Genomic DNA, 23,329 nt, shown 5'->3' with positions numbered 1-23,329 from the left:
ATATTTGCGTGCGTGTTTTTGTTACTCTTTTGTTTGTCTATCATTGTATAAGATTTGTCAGCTAGTTCACTAACAAATAAAAAAGTCAAATCATAAATATCCGTACTTATGTACTCATCAGTCTGTTTATACGGTGTTGTTTTCATTATTCAAAGCACTTGGTCAATATCTAGTAATTTATCACCCCTCAAGCATTTTGTCGAGGACAGCATCAGCTCAGTAGTCAGAACTTCAAAATCAGTACTAACATCATTTGTAACATAACTTGTTGTCCGATTATAAATTAAAATATTCAAAAATGTAAACAAAGTTAACTTATAACACGGGAAAAAAGCTTCTGCATAAGATGTTTTAGACACACAGGACTTTTGTGCATATATATTTTGCTAATTGTATAGTCAGAAACGTTCTTCGTCTTTATCAGATTAAAATATATGAGCAGCACCGAAAGAAAGGAGGGAATAGACCTAATATACCTAATTTTAGTAAGTGTTGACATTGTTTTGAGTTACTTTGTATTAAGTATGACAATCTGGATTATACCTGTTTTTTTAGAATTCATTTTTAGCTGGGAAAATAAGAAGAGATAATTAATTCAAAGTTAAAGATAGAAAGAAATACAGCGTTTGTACTAACAAACGACGAAGGATAAACTGGTCGCAATTTTAGCTAGTGTATAGTTTGTCAAAGTGTATGCAGACTTTGCAAACGTATGTTAGAAACAAATGATATAAATGTGTGATCGCTGAACCGTTTGTATCGTTTGTGTTAGAAAGAAATGCACTCTAGGATTCATATCCACAAGGGAAAGTTGACCTTAGATGGATTTTGCAATAAGTTCTATATTTATGTTGCCCATTTAATTCCTCCGACTGTTTCTGTTCATAAACAGCCTTTGCCTTCAAATATTCGACTTAGAGTATAACGATGACGTTACAAATAGAAAAATGCGTTGGACGCATGAACTTTATTAAATGGTGTTTTATCTTTAATTGTTTGTTCATCTTTCTCTTCGGAAGTTGATCTAACCAATGACAATGCAGCTTTCAGACCCATAATTTTTATTTCATTTAGTCTTTGGAACTAATACCGTATTGACTCATGTATCATGACGTGTAAAAATAACTTATTAACATGTTAGTGCGGTTACTCTCCATTAAAACAATGTATAAAGGTTGCCTCCCTTATTTTAGCGTCTTTAAGGTGATTTAGATTAAGAGTCCCCATTCCCACCGTAAGTTTTGCATTTGAATGTTATGCAAGCTACAAACGACACTTTAAAACATACGATTGGTTTTCGTCATACGTCAAAATGAAACCCATGATCAGACCACTTAAAAGTGATGAATAGAAAATTATATCGGTTTTTTTCTCCATTTATCGGAATTTACAGTATTTTCAGTTTCGATATGGGATTACATTGATTACATCAGGGCCAATATTGACAATACCATGCTATAAATCACAGATTAAAAAATTTCTTCCTTGTCGATTAAATATCGAAAGCGGAATGATACTTACAATAAGCTAATATCTTTAAAAAAAGTTTCCGGTAGTAAAAGTCATACAAAAAAACACCCGTAATAGAAAAAAAAGTTATAATCTTTTTAAAAATTTCCTCATTATTGTATTGAAGAGAAAAAAAATATCACCATCATTAAACTATTAATAAACTCATTTTATAAATACATAAATATGTAGTCTGAAACTTTGTTGTATAATTATTTCATTTAATTGGTTGACATTGGTTTTAATCGATTTGTCCCTTTGATATTTGTGATACTCACTTCTTGTTATTCATTAAAAAGAGATTTTGGTTATAACATTCAAAAATGTGTAACCCCATCAAGTAATAAAACAACTGTAACGTCATTCAATGAATTTGTTGTATTCATTTATACATAGATAGATAACTTCGACAAAGATGAATATACCACTACAATCATATATAAAAAATCATATATTGTACCATACATAGAGGGAACGAAGTCACAAAAATCGACTGAAACTTACAAAAGTTATATTTGCTTACCTCTTACGAAAATGACTGTTTTTGCACTGGCAAATACGTCAGATGGAGACCCGACTCCATATTGTGTTGTACAGCGGATAAATTTGTTGTGATAATTTTCATCAACAGATAGAATTGTTAAATTAAATTCTCCTTTTGAAGAATCACATGATGCGTTATATTTGGTAGATGAAACAGCACTTATTTGACAACCGGTGGAATCTTTGTAAAACAAGCCTACACTTGGTACACCACCACTGTTTGTCTCGTCATAGAATGAGGTACTTCTCCAGTTGTTCTGTACTGATGCGTTGCACATAAACGTGCTTTGCTTCTTGATATCCACATATGCTGGTGTGGGAGGATACATTGTTGCAGTTTGTGCGTCAGCTAATAATATATAAAATGTATGAAATTTTATATTGAAAATGAGATGTTTACAACCTTAACTGTTTGGAACTAATGATTTTTTTTTAAATTTTTAAACATGTCGCCATCAAAAATGGATAATTAATAATAGGAAATGAAAAATCATCTCTTTTATCATAATTTTTGCTTTGACTTCTCGTTTATAATGATATAGATATCATGACCCAGGAAAGGGCAGTGTTCATTGTTAGTATAGCTTTATTTTAAAGTTAGTTCAACAGGATAAATTTCTTTAGTGTACATACTTAAGTCGTCAAGATATCATCCATATATCTCAAAGTATTATTATTACTTTTTGTATGAGATGTTGCATCGATGAGTCTTTGTTTATTTTGGTCATAAATTGAAACTCTCGACAATACAGAAACAGGTCAACAATAAGTGGTGCACAGTTAGTTCCTATTGGAATTCCAATAACTTGACGATATACACAATCTCCAAAGCGAATCAACATGTTCTATAGTTAAAATTAAAGGGCAGTCATACTAAAAACTATCAATACAGATCCAATTGACATAGTTTTTGAGTTTGTTGTTACTAACAATTACCTTAAAGGGTTTGAATATATATAACATTATATTCACATTCTGACTTTTTAAATGCCAGTTTAATTCGGTGCGTGATTGTTTTCTTAATAAGGATATGAATTAAAGGGGTTATAGGATAGAAAAATTAAAACTTTTAACAGGTTCAAAAACCACTAATATAAGCATCCAAGTTATCTAGTAACGAATTATGTACTACACCATTGAATTAAGCAGGATTTTTAATGTGATACTTTACAAAGTAATAGTTTGCGAGAAAACATGTAACCACCCCTTCACTAATTTTTCGGACTTTGAGCCGCCCTTGTTCTTACTTCTAATTGGTTATGTGTTACATTATTATTCTTTATTTAAGTCTTTAGTGAAACAAGGAAGACCTCCTGTATTCGCAGTTTGCAACCTGCCATGAACCAGTATACTTATTTCACGTGTGTTGTGTAGCAAATACAAATGTAAATAGGCGCAATATTGATTTTTTAAAATTTATATGAAGCATTGTAAAAAGAGATTAAATTAAACATTTAATATTTGAACATAATATATTTTGATATATCATATTTTGTATACAGAATCAAAATCAATGAAATCACATGAATATTAAACTCATATTATTTTAATTCAAAATATATTAGAAAATGTAAATTATTCGATACAGAACAAACCAGAAAAAATTCCTAAGAAAATAAAATCTACGTTTAATTTATAATACCTCGCCAATAAATCATTAACTGCGTCGCAAATACAATGCTGACATAAAACCACATTTTATTCCGTGTAATTGCAGACGCATGCATATCCAAATTTGTTTAACAGTTATCGCATAACACTGCCATAGGGAGAATTAACTCTATGCTAACGTCTTCCTCTGTCTTTTCTTTTAAATTACTTTCCTATTTAAAAAAAAGTTTGAAAGCTTCTAAATATTTCCGGTTTTCAACTACTTTCAGGTGTAGTTAAGAAGTTACATGTGAATTTTATGGTTAAGTAAATCGTCTTTTTTGGAAAATATCTTATATTGATTTCGAAAAACTGATATCACCCTAGAAGTTTATATTTGTTTAAACCTTCATTTGTAAATACAATTGATGGAAACAAGGATGTTTTGTTAGATATTGTAAACTATTATAATTATGTATTGTTGCGTTAACTTCAATGTAATATATATATATATATATATAAACCTTTTGAAACTAGAACACCGAAAAGCGGATATATTCTTAAGGGTTAAAGAAATTTTCTCGCTAAAATTTGCAAACCGAACAATTTTTTAGGTATAAAAAGATTGTGAATGCTTAATAGTAGAAATACAAACAAATATGTGAATTATGAAGCTGACAGAACTATTTTCATAGCTTCTGGTTATGGCATATCTCAACATAATTCTCAAAATGTTACGACAAATTGAAATTTTAAGAAACTGGATAAGACAAAAGTTTTTTTGCAAAACCTAATGATGTTTCTTTTGCATATAATTTTTTAATCAAATTCAGACATTGGAAGTGCTCGATTTTGCCATGGTATATTAATGCAATAAAAATTACAGTAACATTTCCTAGTTATGACATTAACTGTTATTGAAGACATCTCATTTTCCTGATATTTCTTAACAGAGGGCTCTTTTCGGAACTGCATTTGGGTATCTTGCGGTTTTGAACAAAATAACATAAGAAAACTGAATAACAATTTATTCAGTCTGACAGATATGTAACGTTATTTTGATAAACAGAATGGTTTTTTTTTAAGTACAGACATGTGTGCGGATTATAAAGCTGACAGAACTATTTGCATGCTACTTACATTTATGTACTGATTTACTTTTACAAATACCTTCAATGGAAAGAATTCCAGGGCACAGAAAAAACGTAAACTGTAAACCTCCATCCATAGGTAAAAAAAAAAAGAATTTAGTTGCAAATTTTAAATCAATAACCTGCCGAGTCATCTTTCTTTAAATATGTCTTGAGTCTCTTTGCATGAAATTTGTGTCTAAATTAAAATACACCAGCAGTGCTGATACATATTATATAGCCCGTGCATCGTAAAAAGCTTTAAAATTACTCATATTATTTGTAATAATTTGTCTTTGCTTAAATTTTTCAAAATGTTCAGAATTGTCTTTTCGGGGTGATTAGGTAAGGTGTTGGCCATATTAATAGAACAGATATCGTTTTAATATAGTAACTGTAATTTAAAAACACAATCGGAACGAAATATTTTGAATTATAAAATGCTAGCTAAATTGTCGATCCTTCGTTAATTTTGGAATATAAAGTTTATTTATTTTTGGCAAGGTGAAATGATGTTTTTGTTGTCAATGTTTTATTGTAATTCTAAGTTAGATGAAAGAAGAACGTATAGTATAGAAGAAATTGTCAACGGATATATATATGTTCTGTATATTATTACAATGATTAAAACAAATATATTCATATTGTTATATCTCAACGTGAGATACAAGTCGTGACTCAAGTTTAAAAGTATTGATCGTTGTAAATCTTTTAAATTTTATTATGAACATTTATACATACCTATGGGCACAGATAAAGGAATAAACTGTTCCGGGTAAGGACAATGTAATGTGTATATAATTATTTGAGATTTTGATTTTTGATTTTTTTTACTCAAGATAAGGTCTGAACCTAATGTTATTCTATGGATGTACATTTGAAGATAGCTCACTAGTCTATCTTTTCCCTTACACATGTAACTTGACTTCAGTAATGAGGTCAAGGTTGGTACAGAAGTAGACATAGGCATAGAAAACATAGAAAATGATATTACAATGTTGTTTTCTGTTTTTAAGAAGTTTGGTTTTCAAAGAGGGGAGTTAACTGAAATAGATAAGTTTCTTTATAAAACCTGATTTAAATACAAGACTCTGACAACACTCTGCTGTACTTTCTTTTTAAACAAGATATGTTACCTTCAATGCTTCATAAAATTGTCGAAAACATTTAATAGAGAGTATACTTTGTATTTTTCAGTTAAACAACATGATGTGTATTTGAAGATAGCATGACTTAAGTATTATAGATTAAAAAAATGCCTTTAGATAAATTACATATTTTCATGGCCATGCAAACCTTTAGGATTTTCAATAGGTAAGATAAGAATTAAAAAATTTATCCAATTGTGCGATTTTGATTGATTTTAGCGTAACTTTGTTATTGTAATAATTGATTCTGCTTTTTTATATAATGATCGTTTGTATTATGTATACCTTTTTGTTGATTTATTTCTAAATACATGAAAAATTTATAGAAAATCCACAGCCTTTATATTTCTAACAGTAAAATAACATAAATACAGAACTCCGAGAAAAATTCAAAACGGAAAGTCTTCATTTGATTTGTGTGTTCAACAGAATATCCTCCGGGATACCCCTAATTTGACACATGTTCAGCCAAAAGGTTATTACTACTTTGAAAATTCAGATACTTTTTATCAATTAAATCCATGTTGCGTTACTGTATTCAACTATTTAAAGACACTTGCTACCTATGATTTCTTCTTGTGAACAAAAAGGAAAAAAGGAGAACGTGTAAGACATGTAATATCGGGTTAACGACTCCTCGATTTTACTAAAAACTTAAATGTTACAGAATAAACGTAGCCCATTAGGCTAAAAGAGAAGAAGTTGAACTGGACACTTTGTCAGAATGGGTTACATCCATCTTGTTCTGATAAAACGTCGCATTCATAAGTTGAAAAAACTGTGTGAATGACCGACCATTAGATTGACAAAAATTCTGTCCGCAGTGAAAGAGGGTCTACAAAAATACTGTGAAGCTGTTTGCTCCCGTAGTGGTATTAAACATATGTGGATTTAAAAAAAAAAACCTAAAGAACGACTAGATAGTTTTAAATCTAGATCTTTTTCTGAAATTAGTTCTATCAAAGCTTAATTTTCTACCCTGTATTCCCCCACTCCCCATGTTAAATTGAAAAGTCGTCTAAAAGATATAAATATAAATAATTCACAACGGTTTTTAACATAAAAGTGATAGCATACGCTATAAATTCATTACTTTGGGATACCAAACGTCATATTTTTTTTAATACATTGAAGTGAACAAACGATAAAACAATCATGCTTCACAGAAACAAAAGTGGTCAAAAATGCTGAAGTTTCTTATTGACTGCATGTCTAGTGAATTTGGATACTTTTTCAACACATTGTCTGCATTCCTATTTGAACGAACTGTGCGCCTCTCCTCTTCCTATTTTCATATACTTGTCAAAAAGAAGAAGATAAAAAAATCCAGGCTTTTTTAATTTCAAATTCAGATATACCGAAAATGTTCTTTTCATAAACTTTTCTGATTGGGTTCCATTCATATCTCTCTCAGAACTAGAAATGAAAGAAATTACAGAAACCGCTTTTTCTGCCTCATTTTTAGACTTATGCCTCGAATGGGACATTCACAGTCATCTCAGTACCAGAATCTACATAACCGAGATGATTATAATTTTGAAATTATCAATTCCCCCCACCTTAGAAGCAATATACATGTAAAATTGGGTCTTTTGAAATAATAAAGGTGTTCTTGCATGCGTTTAGATAAAGAGTGTCCAGTTTCACCTACGTACTGAATATCGCATCCCGGTTTAAAATTGTCGCATGCGAGGCAATAATACAAAAATGTATTTGTTTTTGAAGTTATATCAGTTTCAAATTTTTTAAGAAAATATGCGATCATTAAATGCGGACCTTACCGTATTATTAATGTTGTTGGTGGAAAAACAGGGACACGTAAGTAATTTTTTGGCATGACAGTTATCTATAGAAGGGTGACCATGATTTTTATTGTTAAAAATGTTAGCGATGGTTAAGTTTTGATAAATATTCCTAAAGTAATGAACATATATAAGTTCTTGCTCGGACACGCACTCCATTATCAGTATATTATGGGACCATAAACCTGAAGCACGGAGAGGAACTCTACTGTCACCACACGGCACTAAAGACAAACTCTTTGAAAATAAAATTGAGAATGGAAATGGGGAATGTGTCAAAGAGACAACAACCCGACCAGCTTCACCTGCATATGGGATACACATTTCCCAACTTATTCGGTATTGAAGATTTGCAGTTCCTACTCAGACTTTGTGAAAAGTTACCAGTGTCTGGGCAGAAAGTTGATAAACTAGGGGTATGTCAAAGAACGTCTCGTCCTTTTTCAAAAAGGTTCATCGGAACAAGATAAGTATTCCGTATCAGCTTCACAGGTACAGATTATTGGTACTTACGTTGTTTATCATCGTATTACTTTATTTGTCTTTATGAGTATTTCTTTAATGTATTGTCTGTTTTTGTTGATATGAACTTTCCGTTTTGAATATTCCTCGGAGTTCAGTAATTTTTTTATTTTACTTTTTCCCTAATCAATGGCAAATTCAAAAGCTCAAACACATCAAACAAATGGATAGCAACTGTAATATTCCTGATTTGTTACAGCTATAGCTAGCTAAACATCTCACTTGGATGAAAGTCGCAGAAAAATGTATTATATAATCAATGATGTCTGAATCAAACAAACAGACATAATAGGAAAAAAGTCAAAAATAAGGATACATCAGTCAACATTGTGTTATAATCTTATTCGCTTTAAAACCAAACACATATGTCAACAAAAAAGCACATGAAGGCATACAGACATAGACAAGAATACACAAGTTCACCATAACAAAACAATACAATGACGGGATCAATAAGTACCGAGCCACGTAATATAGCCATAACCAAATATAGACTAAACAGTAAACAGTAATATTCACAAAGACAAAAAAAAGAATACTATAAATTGACAATGTCAGTAACACTTCATTATTTGTGAATTTGATACGGAATATTTATCAACAAGGTCATTGCATCTTTCGATTAACTTTTTGTAGACGAACGAGACGTTCTTTGACATACCCCTGGTTTATCAACCATTTACCCAGACACTGTTACAAAGTCTGAGTAGCAGCTGCAAGCTCTTGAATACTTAATAAGTTAGGAAATATATATCCCATATGAAGGTGAGGTTTGTATATTGCTACTAAGTTGGGCTAATTTCAAAATTAAAATCATCTCGTTTGTCATAGATTCTGATACTTAGATGACCGCTTATGTCGAGGTATTAGTCTAAAAATGAGACAGAGCAAGCCGTGTCTGCTGTGTCTTTAGTTTCTAGTTCCTGGAAATATATTAATGAAACCCAATCAGAAAAGTTTGGATAGTTAGATGAAAGAACATCATCATTATATCTGAACGTTAAATTGAATAATCTGGCTTCTTTGAGCTTCTTGTTTTGTGGTAATGTCTGAAGAAACTACGACTTATATAAAAAATAAGTAGCGGTCGGAACGGAGTGTCACACAGGTTGTTCCCATAGGAATGCTGACAATTTGTTGAAAAGCTTACCTCCAAATTCAACAAATATATTGTAAAAAACAAACTTTAGGTTAATGATCACTTCTTCCTTTTTGTAGTATGTTTTTCACTATAAACAAAAAATGCTGTATGGTATCACACAGTAATAAATTTAGATAGAAACGTAATACATACAGCATTCGCAATCATTTTCCTTAAAACATGTTACAAGTCAAACACAAGTACACATATGAAACAAATTTTGGCCTGATGTACTTTATTGACTAAAAAATGAGTGTTGTATGATTGTAAAGATAGTTAAGTAATTTTTGTAAACAATAAACAGAAGCATTAGCTAACAAATAAGTCATCTATATTTAAAATGTCAAAATAAAAATTCCAGTTATGCGTTCTTTTGGCTTTTATTTAAAACATCTTACCTTGATTAACCACACAATCTATTTTTTTTTTCATTAAATACAAATACAAAAATAAATATTGTATCTGTGAATAGTTATGAAAAGTACCAGGTTTAATGCCTAATACATCTAAGGTAATCTATGCATGGGATAAGAAAATACTTTGAACGATAATATTGTTTTTTTAATCTCTACTGGTTCGATATTATGATACAAATATTTTTTTAATTGATTTAGAGTATTATTATCTCGTTCGCTGGAATATAGATTGGACCTGTTGACAATTCGGAAAATAGAAGCCGATTATTGCCATTGATATATGTATTTGTTGAAAAGACGATAACATTTAAGCTACAATGTGCTGTAGTGATGCAGTAAAAATAATAATTAAAATTTTAGATGAACTTGTTATCACGACCACCTTCAATGCACAAGGGAGCTCTTGTGCAGTTTCATATTCCAGCGCAAGCTAAGTTGTCATATTTTTTTCCATTTCTACTACACGATGCAAGGGTCGTAAAGTTAGGAATGCCGTTGTTTAGTATCCTTCAATATTTTTTAAAATATGACTTGATACTTGTGTTACAAGACATAAACTAATTTTACGTACCTCTTAGGTTATTCCATTCTATGCTTTAAAAAGTAAAACAAATTACCTTACTGTTACAGTTATGTTTGAATATGTAATGGCAATCTATAGTTCTGTTTAAGTGAGAAAATTTGTTAGCTTCTTTTTAATCTATACGGTTTTACGGTTATACATTTACGGTTAATAGAAAATGCTTTAAAACTGTTTTGAATGGTGAAAACAGCACACGAAACATAGTTTGTGTGTATGATAGTCTACTCCTGTCTATAACATAGCGCGTATCATGTTACTCGTCGTATTAAAAATTCATTTTGAGAAGATTGTTTCAATTCTTTTTTTCTGACTTTTTATGTCGCTCTCACTCGAATTCCGATGGTTGTTCAACCCTTTGTGACTTAATTCTTCTTAATATAAAATAAGTCGTCATGAATTTTAGTCGTAAAACTTATTTTCAATCAATCAATTAAAACGAACAGGAAAACAAATGTGATATTGGTCGTTTATTTTTACATTAACTGTTGCATTGTCAATTTGAAAAATGAAAACAACAAGAATGTGTCCAAAGTACTCGCACTATCATTTTTCATGTTCAATGGACCATGAAATTGGGTAAAAAATCTAAATTGACAATAAAATTATAAAGATCATATCATATGGAACATGTGTACTAAGTTTCAAGTTGATTGGACTTCAACTTCATCAAAAACTACCTTGACCAAAAACTTTAACCTGAAACTCTCACTTTTATTTATTATGTTCAGTGGACCGTGAAATTGGGGTTTAAAGACTAATTTGGCTTTAAAATTAGAAAGATCATATCATAAGCAACAAGTGCACTAAGTTTCAAGTTGATTGGACTTCAGCTTCATCAAAAACTACCTTGACCAAAAACTTTAACCTGAACGGACGGACGCACAGACGGACGCATAGACGAACGGAGCCACAGACCAGAAAACATAATGCCCCTCTACTATCGTAGGTGGGGCATAAAAAGTTCGAAGTACATTGTAACATTATTTTTATACAAACTACAACATTGCTAATGTAGTTTTTGAAAATGACAAAGCTCTTCAAGAGATAGTTTTATAAAAGCTTTCAGAGGGACATTATAACACCAGTCAAATACCAGATTGTATTTCAAAATAGTATTCCCATGTCTCAATCTCATGTTTTGTCGAAACTTCAGTAAAATCTTTAGATAAAATAATTCAACAGTTTAAAATAATTTGTTAGTCTTTGAGCTGTCAGTTAAATTTGCTATTTTGAATTGTAAAATTTACTTATTATTTTTCTCAATGATTCACTGGTTGTCGTTTGTTGCTGTTACATATTTGTTTTCCGTCGGTTGTGTAAATAAATCAGAACGATAGTTTTTCTCATTTGAATTTTTTTACATTTCTCATTGCGGAGCTTAATTTCTTTAGCTTGCTATTCGGTATTGTGATTTCTTACTGCCGTCTCCATTTGATATTTGATTGGGAGTTGTGATTCTGTTGCTATGTTGTTTTCCTCTAATAAATGATGTGTTGAACAGCGGTTTACTACTGTTGTCTTTATGTTACATTGGCAACCATGCCACATCTTCTTTTTTTTCTGTCATGCAGGTGGTTGTCGTTGGTTGTTATTGGTCATATCTATTTCTCCTTTTTTGTTTTATCATAAATCAAGTCGTTAGTTTTCTGGTTTCAAATGTTTTATAATTTGTTCATGTTTATACCTAAATTGTTGACGTGATATTGTGTCATTCTTGAAGGCCGTACTGTGGCCTTTAATTGCTTAACATCACGTAATTTTGTCTCTGGTAGATACACCATACTTGAAAATACAACCAGTTAAATTGGAACAATGAAATATAGATGATTAAAACAGAATAGATTTCGATATTTTATTTATTATTTATTATACCGCGGCCCAGTGTGTTCTTCAAGAAAGCACACTGTGTTTCCCGCAGTCCCTGGCCATCTTGAGGACAATCATTGTCAATAATAAGGTACTTCCTGTCCCGGCTGTCATATTGATTCCAATCGTTACACGTGTCTTTACAAAAGTTTGGATTTCTACAAAATGAATTCATATCACTAATAATTTTTTATAAAAAAAAAAATTAAAGAAAAAAAATTGTATGAAATAATCCTTTGTATACACATTGTGATGGATCATCTTATAAACGAGTTACTTATGTACCCAGATTACAAAACAAACATTGCCAAAACTATAAATTAAGAAACAATTTAATCATGTTTTGTTCAAATTTAAAACTGCAAATTAAGAAACAATGTAATCTTTTTCTGCAATGACATGATCAAATATTTTACGGCGGGAAATGGCGGTATTTACCTCACACTGTTCGGTTTGCAACACACGAAAACAATTAATTTCTGAGACAGTGAAATATTTCATAAGATGTATACCCTTCATTATAGATCAGAACTAGTTACCGATAACAGCCACACGTCTCTTGCTTTATTGATGATTTTTTTTTTGCATTTTACTCGTATTGGTTTTTTTCCCCTATCTTCATTGTAATTCAGATAATAAACATTATAAAGTCAATAGATCAACCAACACATTAAAATTGTGTACATGGTTTTCATTGAAACTTACAAATGTTATGATGTTTCTGTTATGTCTGTATTTTGAATTACCAATCTTACAAAACATATAAAGTTAAAAAAAAAAAAAAAAAAAAAAAAGGATAAATAATTATAACATTTCTATTCCAAATATTGTCTGAATACCGGCTGTTGTATTTGTGATGCAATGTTTCGTTATAAGACTTAAAATAAGGTAACAGTAAAGCTTGTAATTGTTTCAATACAATATAATCCATTCTGGATAAAATTTTCAAAATTGCTATTGGTTACAAAGACCTTAGCAATTGCCATTCAGTCAATGGCGATATTTTCGGATTTAGGTAAACAAGAAATATATTAATGATTTTACATTTTCTTTATTCTGAAACGACGAATCGAAAAATAGAGTCTTAACTAAGAGACTTTTACGTTTAGTTCAGGAAGATTGATATTGCTTGACTGTGCAAGATATTCAAAGAAAGGATTAATACCCTGTTTTAGCAAATGATGTCCAGTAGTTTATCATTCTCATGCTGACGTATCTATCTGTGTCGGAGTAGTTGATGCTGTTTATCAAAGGCGTACCAAAAATAAATTCATTTTCTGCTGCGTGTGGAACCCCGAACCATTGAGGTAAGGGTGGAAATAATGCTGGATATTCGAAGGAATACATGTAGACGGTATTATCAGGGTTCACTGTGGACAAAGCCTGTGCAAGTCCTATCACAGGACATTTGAAAATAATGTCTGAACCTACAAATATCACATTTGAACTTTTATGATAACACATTTAAGAAAGAAAAAAATAAAGATACGAAAACGTTTGATAATACGCTTGACATTCATAACGAGTTATTGTTATCATTTACGGTTCTCACACTTTCGTGATATACTTTTTATCTTTGCAATTCAGAATAAAATGAGATTCTTCTTCGATGCCTTCGCAGGTTTAGCACAGAATTTGGTCTCGATGAATTTTAATTTGATAACCATTTTCTATTTTGAGACAAAAGTCTTATCTGCGAAGTCTTGTACAAATATATTCCTGATAAAAAAAACATTAAACTATTGATAAAAATTCTATCAAGCGAAGGTGTTGATTATTTTTTACATTATAGAATATTCACCTTGTAAATGAAGGGATTTAGAAAGTTTAAAGGCGTCTTTCAATAAAAGGATAATATAATCCATATATAGTCCAGCAAAATAATATTTGTTTAAAATTTTTCAACTGGAAGTGTACCTCCTTCCAATCTGACACCAATATGGTTTATCAGTGCATTCAACAGGTATGTAGACACAGCAGGCGATGCTTACCCTGTATATGCACCTGGTCTCGCTTCTTACATGGTTTATGTGAATCCCTCAGGGTTCATTTGGTTACCTTGATATGTCTCTACTTGATCGATGTTCAAGAATTTTATATCGATGAAACCAAAGCTATAAAGGGACACTTTTTGGCTGTTTGGCTGTAACTTCACAACCTTTCTGAATGAGGACAATAGATGTGATGTCTCATATAAGGAGATTGTCTAGCTCGCTACACTCTGAGACCTCTTTCGTCGTTTCGTCGGTGGCTGATAACCCGGGGTCTTTATCATAGTTAATCCTCTGCCGAACTTTCCTATTTTTTTTTTATCAATTTGTGTTCATACTATATATGCAGGAGATGTTTGCTACTGATCGCAAGCAAATAACAATCAATCAATCGAAAACATTTGATTCGTTTCCTCTGTTTTATAATACACACTTATTTTGTTTATATAGATTTTCTTTAAAAAAAAGTTTTTTCAATTTTATTCTTTTGTTACAAAGATTTTTCATCATGACAAGAAGATTCTTAAATTACTATATACTTTACAGTTTAATTACCTAACGTTCATTTGAAGCAGTTGTTTTCACACATAAAAGATAGTATTATATAAAGACATCCTTTTGTAGTTGGTATTTGAAAATAAACTTAGTTTTAAAGAACCATTGTTTTCTTTAAAAAAAAAAAATATTTGCTTTCGGTCATATGTATCTAGTAAACAAGGTTCAACCCACCATTTTTTTCTTAAAATGGCCATTGTTATACTTTAGTTCGTTTCTATGTGTGTTACATTTTACTGTTTTGCTTCTGTTGTGTCGTAGTTTCCCGCTTATATTTGATGCGTTTCCCTCAGTTTTAGTTTATAACCCAGATTTGTTTTTTTCTCAATCGATTTATGAATTTCGAACAGCGGTATACTCTGTTGTCTTTAATATCTGTTGTTACTTTAAACTAAACAAAAAAGTTAATAAATTACAGAAAAAGAAAGTTTAAAAAAACTGAAGATTATTGTATTAACAGCGGTATACTACTGTTGCCTTTATTTAACGTAAACAACTAACCTATATCTATGGTCACATCTAGGTAGGACTGCGGCTCATTTGGTAAGAATGGACGAAGATAATTTCCACCAATGTTAGCATACGTTGCATTACTCGCAACAAAGAGCAGTGGGAGAAATCTGAAGTACTCATCCCTTGTTATAACTCCATCACTGATGTCTATAGGTATCTTTAACAAATTAACGTAAAAAGCCATTAAGAACGATACCTCATCTTTTACAACCCCTAACATGACGGAAATATGCTTGAGAAGAGGCTGCTGCTGCTGGTGATTTGGAAATGAAACCAATTTTGTTGATTGTAGGTAAATGAGCCCTGATAAACAAAGGAGGGGTCGGTATAGGAGAAATTTGTATTGCCGACACTTCTGATGCTGGTAATGATCGTAAACATTCAATTTTTTCCTCTACTGAGGCATTGTTACAACCAAGCTGCGTAGCAAAAGCATTGGCCGTAAAAAGTGCAACAAAAGGGGAATGAAAGCTAGATTTCGTATCAGCTGCTCCACTTTGAATGATTGCTTTTTTGAAAATATGGGCGCGTAAACTCGGATAGCATGTGATAATTCACACTAGCACCACCAGCGCTATTTCCAAATAAAGTAATTTTATGTTTGCTTCCACCAAATCGTTTCACGTTGTCATATATCCATTTGATTGCTAGTGATTGATCAAGCAGTCCTATATTACCAGGTGCATCATTGTGGTCAAAGTATAGAAAACCTAATGGCCCAATTCTATAACTTATTGTGAAAACAATGGTGTTTGTAAATGCAGCAATCACTTTAGGATCACTGCTAACTACATCCCCAGTAATGAATCCCCCTCCAATCCATACCATTGAGTGTTTGTGTCTACATCCTCCTTGAGGGATCCATGCATTTAGGTATAAACAGTCTTCACCTTGGTTTGCAGCTGAAATATTAGAGGTAAAGAAAGCAGGATGGGAACACGATTTAGCGAAATTCTGAGTGTATCGTGTTCCTCTCCATGGCATTTTTGAAACAGGTTCCCTAAATCTTAAGACTCCGACTGGAGGTTCGGCAAATGGAATTCCTAAGAATGTATCAATCTGTTTACCAAGCACAATTTGAGTAAACCCTTTAATTGTTCCTGTTTTCGTATATATTTTTGTGTTATATGATGCACAATTGGTAACGAAAAAAAAAGATCAACAGAAAGCGCGTTACCAACATTCTCAAAACCTAAATGAGGATTGATGTGGTCGAACCAAGTCCTAGGTTAAAAGTGAATAATGTGGAAAACTAGTCTGGAAAGCAAACACATATACTTACTCCTGTTACATTCGTTTAAAACAGTTTTTTTTAACATATTTTTTTTCATAATTTATATAAAATACTGAATTTAAATGGGAATGTTTTTTTTAAGATTTTAAGGGACACTCGTACCAACACCTTTGTTAGCAAGATGTACAATTATTAGTAATAAATGATATAAGACATTTAAAAAACAAACATTCATCTTAATTACAATTTCTAGAAAATTAGTTTATTTAAGGTAAAATGATTCATTTCACCGATGCTAAGCATTGTCACCAAGTCAGACGATCAAGTTCATGCACACTTTCGGTCAGATCTGCTGACCATTTACATTTGTCCTAGTCAAATAAGCCATATACTGTTTATGTATTCTAGTCCAAATATTCTACTTTCTTTCATGTACATGTAGTACTCTTATAACCTGACCGGAGTTTCACTAACATTGGTGTTTTTGTACCATTTACATTATCTTTCTATTTATTAACATCATTTTACTGCTGTTTTGAGGGGCATTGATTTTATTACTAAGTAAACTAAAGAACATTTGATATAAGTCACATAACTCAAAAGGACTGTTGATTAAAAGGGGGAAATAAACCAATTTATTTGATATGATTGATAGTAATTAAAAAAAACATGCGAGTAGCGACGTTTACGTCAAAACGCCCGGGCGTACACTTGAATTTTGAAAATAAAACAAATAAATAATCGACATAGAATAAGAAAAACTGGTCAAAAGCACATCAGCCTTGTGCTTCTTTTTCAATGGATTGTAATTTTGAATAAAAAGGGACTAAATTTACTCAAATAGATCATTTAATATATTTGTTCAAATCTTTTGTAAAAGTCTTAATCTACTATGAATTCTACGTACTTTTCTTTTCAAAGCAATTCACTATCTGCTCAGATTCGATATGCTGTTTGTATTTTTGTCGAGCCTGTGATTTATGTCCCAAAAGCGAGACAAAGCGGCGTCAATATTTTGGTTCCGAATGTGGATAAAGTCTTTTGAATGACTCTCCGTGAAATTTTACAAAAGTTGGACAGAAACTATTTATGATCAATTTAGAGTATTCAGAGCAATAATAATGCAATAACATTTTGTACATCTTTACTTTTCCCGCATTTTAAGGAGAAAATGTATTTCTTTCTGCAATTAATAAGTGGTTGCAGTTTGGGCTTACATTTTGTTATTTCTCAATTACATTAAATACTTGTCGAACCTTCATCGAATTTTATGAAAATGCCAAAGAAACTTTTTGAAAAGCATTTGTTTTCGTTCATTTTTCTGTTCTTTTCTGAAAGACTGATAGCCGAACTCTTCTTTATGCAATTAATTTTTTTACATACTCAATTTATAAACCTTCGTAGAGTGTCGTGAAATATTTCAGATAAAAAAAAATTAAAAGACAATTTTTTTTTTAAATCCCTGTAAAGGAATGATAAATTGATTAACTTTTTGTGGGAAGAAATCCTAGGTGTTCCAGAAGGAATATTTTTTTCGTGTTCATTAAAAGATGCTTTTGTCGATTATATGCTCACTCACGGCACCATTTAAACTTATTTAAAAGTAATATTTGTTTGGATGTTTTCTCTAAAACCAATGACCATAAGTTAACATATTACAAAATTTAAGCAAAACAAATAAACCATTTAGATTCAAAAGTATGTTGCTATCAATGATTTTTTACTGACAGGAATCATTACGGTATCTCATTCTCGATAGCTTTCGGGGGCTTCGTCCTTTTCGAACCCACTACCAGCAGGTGCTTTAACATTGAGCGGTTGGCTACCCTCATATTCCTCGTCAAGGTTCGGGCGTACACGTAAAAATGACCCAGCTACGCCACTGAAAAAGACTCGAAAATGCCATCCAAGGCAGTGCTGGGCACCATCTCAACCTCGCAATGTGGTTAGAATTTTATTTTAATTTAATATTTTGCTCTGTATTGAAAGCCTTTCTGTATCTTTGAGATTAAGAATAGCAATAATAGCGCTTTTCCTTTGCTTTTTTGTGTGTTTTTGCTGTACATGTACTGATTTTGTAGGAATTTTTTTATGGATATCCCATATCCTCTTTTTTTTCTGTTGTTTCAATGGGACTTGAAAACGAGGAACAGTTACCGTATAACTGTAACAATAAACACCATTTGAAGATTTAATTCGTAGCCATTGAATATTGTACCTAACTAAGGGAATTTTTATTGTCTGTTATTCGTTATGTCGGAAAATTTGTTAAATCTGATTACCAAAATAAGTATCTCGATATAAATACGGATTTCATCATCTTTCACAGGTTACTGATATCTCCTATTATTCATCAGCACGTTCTGGTCGTGATATGCATGTAAAATACTTGATTATAAGCACCAATGCATCATCAACATCATAAAAGTATAAAAAAAAAAAAAAAAAAAAAAAAAACTAAAGTCGTACATACTTATCTGTGATCAATGATAAATTTCAGCGGTATATTCAAACGCCGTTTACTTATGAAAGTTGAACCCATCATCAACTTTGAAAAGAAAAAATCGTAGGTCAAAAGTTTGAGACATCTGTTACGGATGTTTTTCAGGTTCATCCGGTCAACTTAAATATACAGTATTCGGAAAATTACGGAAAATATGAATTTTATTTGAACGAGCTTTACAAACAAGAAAAAATGCTTGTCTTGCCAAGCTTTTCTCTAATTCGTAGTATGTACAGATAAGTATATCTTTTCTTAAAATGTACAAATGATTTTTTGGGACCTGAAATAACAAATAGGACATTGAAGAAGACACCAATTAAAACTGACATTGTGACGTAAACAATAATTTGAATGGAACCGGTCTCTCGCAACAGAAGAAGGACACCACTGGCCTGGGTACGTATGCTTTACGTCGTCTTTTATGTACACCTAAATTGTATAATAAAAATATCGATTGGGTAAATGCATGTACTCTTCCACATGATGAAATGAGAATCTGAAGCCGATACTATCAGCTTCTCTGTCAACGTTTCTATGTTGTTTTCTTCTTGATTTATTAAAGTCTTTTGTACATTATAAACAATCTGGTCAACACACTCATGATAGGTATCAGAAGTACAATTGTGTACGAAAGACGCGCGTTTCGCCAAGAAAGGACACATCAGTGACGCTCGAATCGAAAAGTTCAAAAGAACAAATAACGGTAGAAAGTTGAAGTGCATTGAGGACCCCAATATTTCCTTGAGGACCCCAACATTTCAATGAGGACCCAAACAATTATCAATCATGTAGTTATTGAAATTAATGTTTGCCGAACCAGCAATTTGAGACTAAGGGAACCAAATCTAGCAAGGACGTGACAAGGTACCATGAAATTGCAGTATTTTATTCTCCATACATGTGTTTGATCTTATCGGCTTTATGTTTCAAATTCACAAGCAGCTGGTGATTACTTTGAGTTAACACAGCTAGCATCCTTTTATTTATTGATAATATAGTGCTAAATCATATAAACTAACGTTATACAACCTGACCTTTGGGTTTTCAGTTATATTACACGAAGAAGAACCGGGCTCTTGGGGAATGGTTTCCGTGTAAGCAGCAATCTTTTATCAAGGAAATAATTACAGGAAACGCAATCTTTAGAATTTCGTATCAAGATGGAGATATGTACTCCAAAGGTAGACACTGCAAGTATGTTAGTTAATGGATATGAAAAAATCATAATTGGCTAGCTGAAATAATTCCTTTATCGTAAATAAAGACATTAGACTGTCATATCCTTTATATTAGGTTCGATAGGGTAGGTACGTTTGACATAGTCACAAAGTCACAACGTTTGGCTTGTTTAGTGAGAGAGAATCATCTACATTGATAAAAGCGGAACGTAAATTTAAAGGATAATACTAGCTTCTTGAGGAGCATTGTATATAGTCTGTCTTATATGAGTAAAGTAACAAGAAGAGCGTCATATTTTTTTCCCATGGGAATGCCTATTGATTGTTGAAAAAATTACAAATACCCTGTCAATTAAAATAAAGTACAAGCAACTTGATGATTTCAGTTTTAGAGATGTTTAGTTTGAATCAGAAGTGTTTTTTACGAAGAATTATTTTGCGTTATCAGTTTGATCTATGAGTTTGAATGTCCTTCTGGTATCTTTTGCTCCCCTCATTTAAGCTTGTTATCATGCTATGGGTAATTTTTGTATTCTTGTCTTTCATTTTTGTTAATGTGCTTTGTCTATATGCCTTTTTTTTTACATGTGACATGGATCTGTACTTATACATCCCGTCATTGTGTTATTGTAAATTTTAGTATTCTTGGTTTTCGTTTTGCTTTGTCTATGTCCCGTTTTGTGTTTCTTTATTACATATCGGTTTTTGTTTTGTTATCGTGATTAAGATTATAACCCAATATTGACTAGTGTACTCCGATGTTTGAATTTCTTACCTCTCATGTCTGTTTTTTTTTTGTTCAAACATCGTTGTCAATATAAAATAATCTAACGGGACTGTCATTGAAGTGAGAGGTTTAGCTAGCTTTAAAACCTGGTTTAATCCACCATTTTTTACATAAAAAAATGGCTGTCCCAAGTCAGGAATATGACATTTGTTATGCATTCGTTTGATGTGTTGGAGCTTTTGATTTTGCCATTTGATAAGAGATTCTCCGTTTTGACTTTTCCTCGGTATTTTTGTCTTTTTACTCTTTATTCTTTCCCTCATAAAACCAGATATTGGTATCAATGTTGGGGTTGGGGTTTTTTTTGGGGGGGGGGACAAACTATTGCTAGTTCTACCAATTTTTCTGTTAGTTTATAATGAGGTATATGAAAGCATCAGACTTTTACCGATGATCAAATCTTGTAAATCGTTTAGGAAGAAACAAATATTGTTAACAAAAAAAACCGGATGAGTGGCAGGAATTGCAATTGAAGGCAGGCCGGACGGTCGCCTGAGTATATAAAATCTGCTGTTTATGCACCAACCATCATGCGAATTCATCAGTTAAATGCCAAAACAGGGAAAAGGACGCAATAGGTAAAATTAAAAATCAGACGACTATATTGGTATCTAAAATGTAGGACCGGAAAACATTCTAGTAGTAAGATATGACACTGACGTATCGTATTTACGAACTTATACTTATTTTTTATATAACTAGTACTGTTTTGAAGTAATACTAGTGTAAAGGGAAGAGAAGTCAATTGGTTTAAATTATAACATATTATCTCCACAAGTTGTATGTACTCTAACATATCTTTCAAATTATTAACTATCGACACATTTTTCATTGACAGGATTGGTTGATAAGATACAAGTGGTTGTGGTCAAGACTTCAATTGAATGATAAGAAACAATTGGTAGTGGTCAAGACTATAATTGGTTGACAATAAACAAGTGGTTGTAGTCAATACTGTAATTGATTGATAAAACATGTAGTTGTAGTGAAGACTGAGATTGATAAGAAACAATTGGTTGTGGTCAATACTACAATAATTGATTGATACAAAACAAATGACTGTGGTCAAAACTGTAATTGAATAATAAGAAATAATTGGTTGTAGAGAAGATTAAGATTGGTTGGTAAGAAACAAGTGATTTTTGTCAAGACTGTAATTGGTTGATAAGAAACAATTGGTTGTGTAGAAGACTAAGATTGTTGGTTGATAAAGAGCAAGTTGTTGTGGTCAATACTATAATTGCTTGATAAGAAACACGTGTTAGTGGTCAATACTTTGATTTTCCAATTCAATTCTTTTATTACTTTGAGCAAATAATGCTCATCAGTACAAATATAATATATATGCAAATACAAATATATCATAAATGAATACATAAAACATACATAACTGATAAATGAATACATCCGAGAAGAATAATGATCTATATTAAGTATTGATAACTTATAACATGTCTGTTTGACATTCAAATGCATGGAAAAGAAATTTACAAAGGTTACATATGTCTTTTATATTTTCTGTGCCCAACAACTGTATAAGCTTATGCATAAATGACGGTGGACGCTTATAATAATATGGCGTAATGTACTGTCTCCTTATTGCATTATAACAATCACACTATAAAATGAATTGAAAGTCGTCTTCTATTGTATTTAAAGTACAGAGAGTGCATTTTCTTTCTGATCTATTAACACCGTGATATCGTCCTGTTTCAACAAATAAGTTATGTGAAGACAATCTTATTTTCGTTAAATACACTCTAAATTTCACATGTTAAGTAAGGTAAAATTGTAAACAAACATTATTTACACAGTATTTATACAAAAAAAAAACACTTTGGCGAGCCATCCAATAATTGATTCAAGTATTGATTAGCTTGATCAAATATTCTAGATTGACTGATAACTTTTAAGGAATAACTGTTTTAGTCGAAATTAAAATTGATTGGTATTGAAAATAGGCTTGTACCTAATATATTGGTATTGAACATATGCGTGTACCTAATATATGATTGGTCGATGAGTATAAAACACTAAAAATATACGTGATAATATAATGGCAAAAATAAATGATAAGTTTGTTTCATTTTTTTTTTCAGCTAAAAAGTTCGTTTTAAATGACTGCTTATGAAATAAAGAAGTTTTATTTTGTCATAAGTCTGGACTAATTTCATATACAATTCTTTAAGTCCGAGCATTAATACAGCATTTGAGGTTGACATATAGAATGAAATTCAACACAGTGTGGCTGTGGCCATTGAATGACACATTAAATTCATCCATTGACTGGGACAATTTACGTGAACGTTTGTCTGTAA

General features: G+C 31.5%; 2 protein-coding genes and 1 pseudogene across 3 annotated transcripts in view; all 3 read right to left on the bottom strand.

Annotated features, from left to right (window-relative positions):
- LOC139520244 (nephrin-like) overlaps positions 1–3,943 on the bottom strand; it is a 33,315-nt gene extending 29,372 nt beyond the window's left edge. For both annotated transcript variants that reach the window (XM_071312730.1, XM_071312731.1), the window contains exons 1-2: positions 3,695–3,943; positions 2,033–2,401 (exon numbers count right to left, since the gene is read on the bottom strand). In XM_071312730.1, the coding sequence (XP_071168831.1) occupies positions 2,033–2,401; positions 3,695–3,779 (454 nt within the window). In that variant the 5' untranslated portion in view covers positions 3,780–3,943. The remainder of the gene's footprint in view (positions 1–2,032; positions 2,402–3,694) is intronic.
- Positions 1–23,329, bottom strand: part of LOC139520256 (myosin regulatory light chain A, smooth adductor muscle-like) — a 396,856-nt gene that overhangs the window by 369,524 nt on the left and 4,003 nt on the right. The gene's annotated exons all lie outside the window — the stretch shown is intronic.
- Positions 13,409–21,006, bottom strand: LOC139521482 (acetylcholinesterase-like; annotated as a pseudogene).

The sequence above is a fragment of the Mytilus edulis genome, chromosome 4, assembly GCF_963676685.1.
Source record: "Mytilus edulis chromosome 4, xbMytEdul2.2, whole genome shotgun sequence".
Taxonomy (NCBI): domain Eukaryota; kingdom Metazoa; phylum Mollusca; class Bivalvia; order Mytilida; family Mytilidae; genus Mytilus; species Mytilus edulis.
This window is presented reverse-complemented; position numbering and strand designations above follow the sequence as displayed.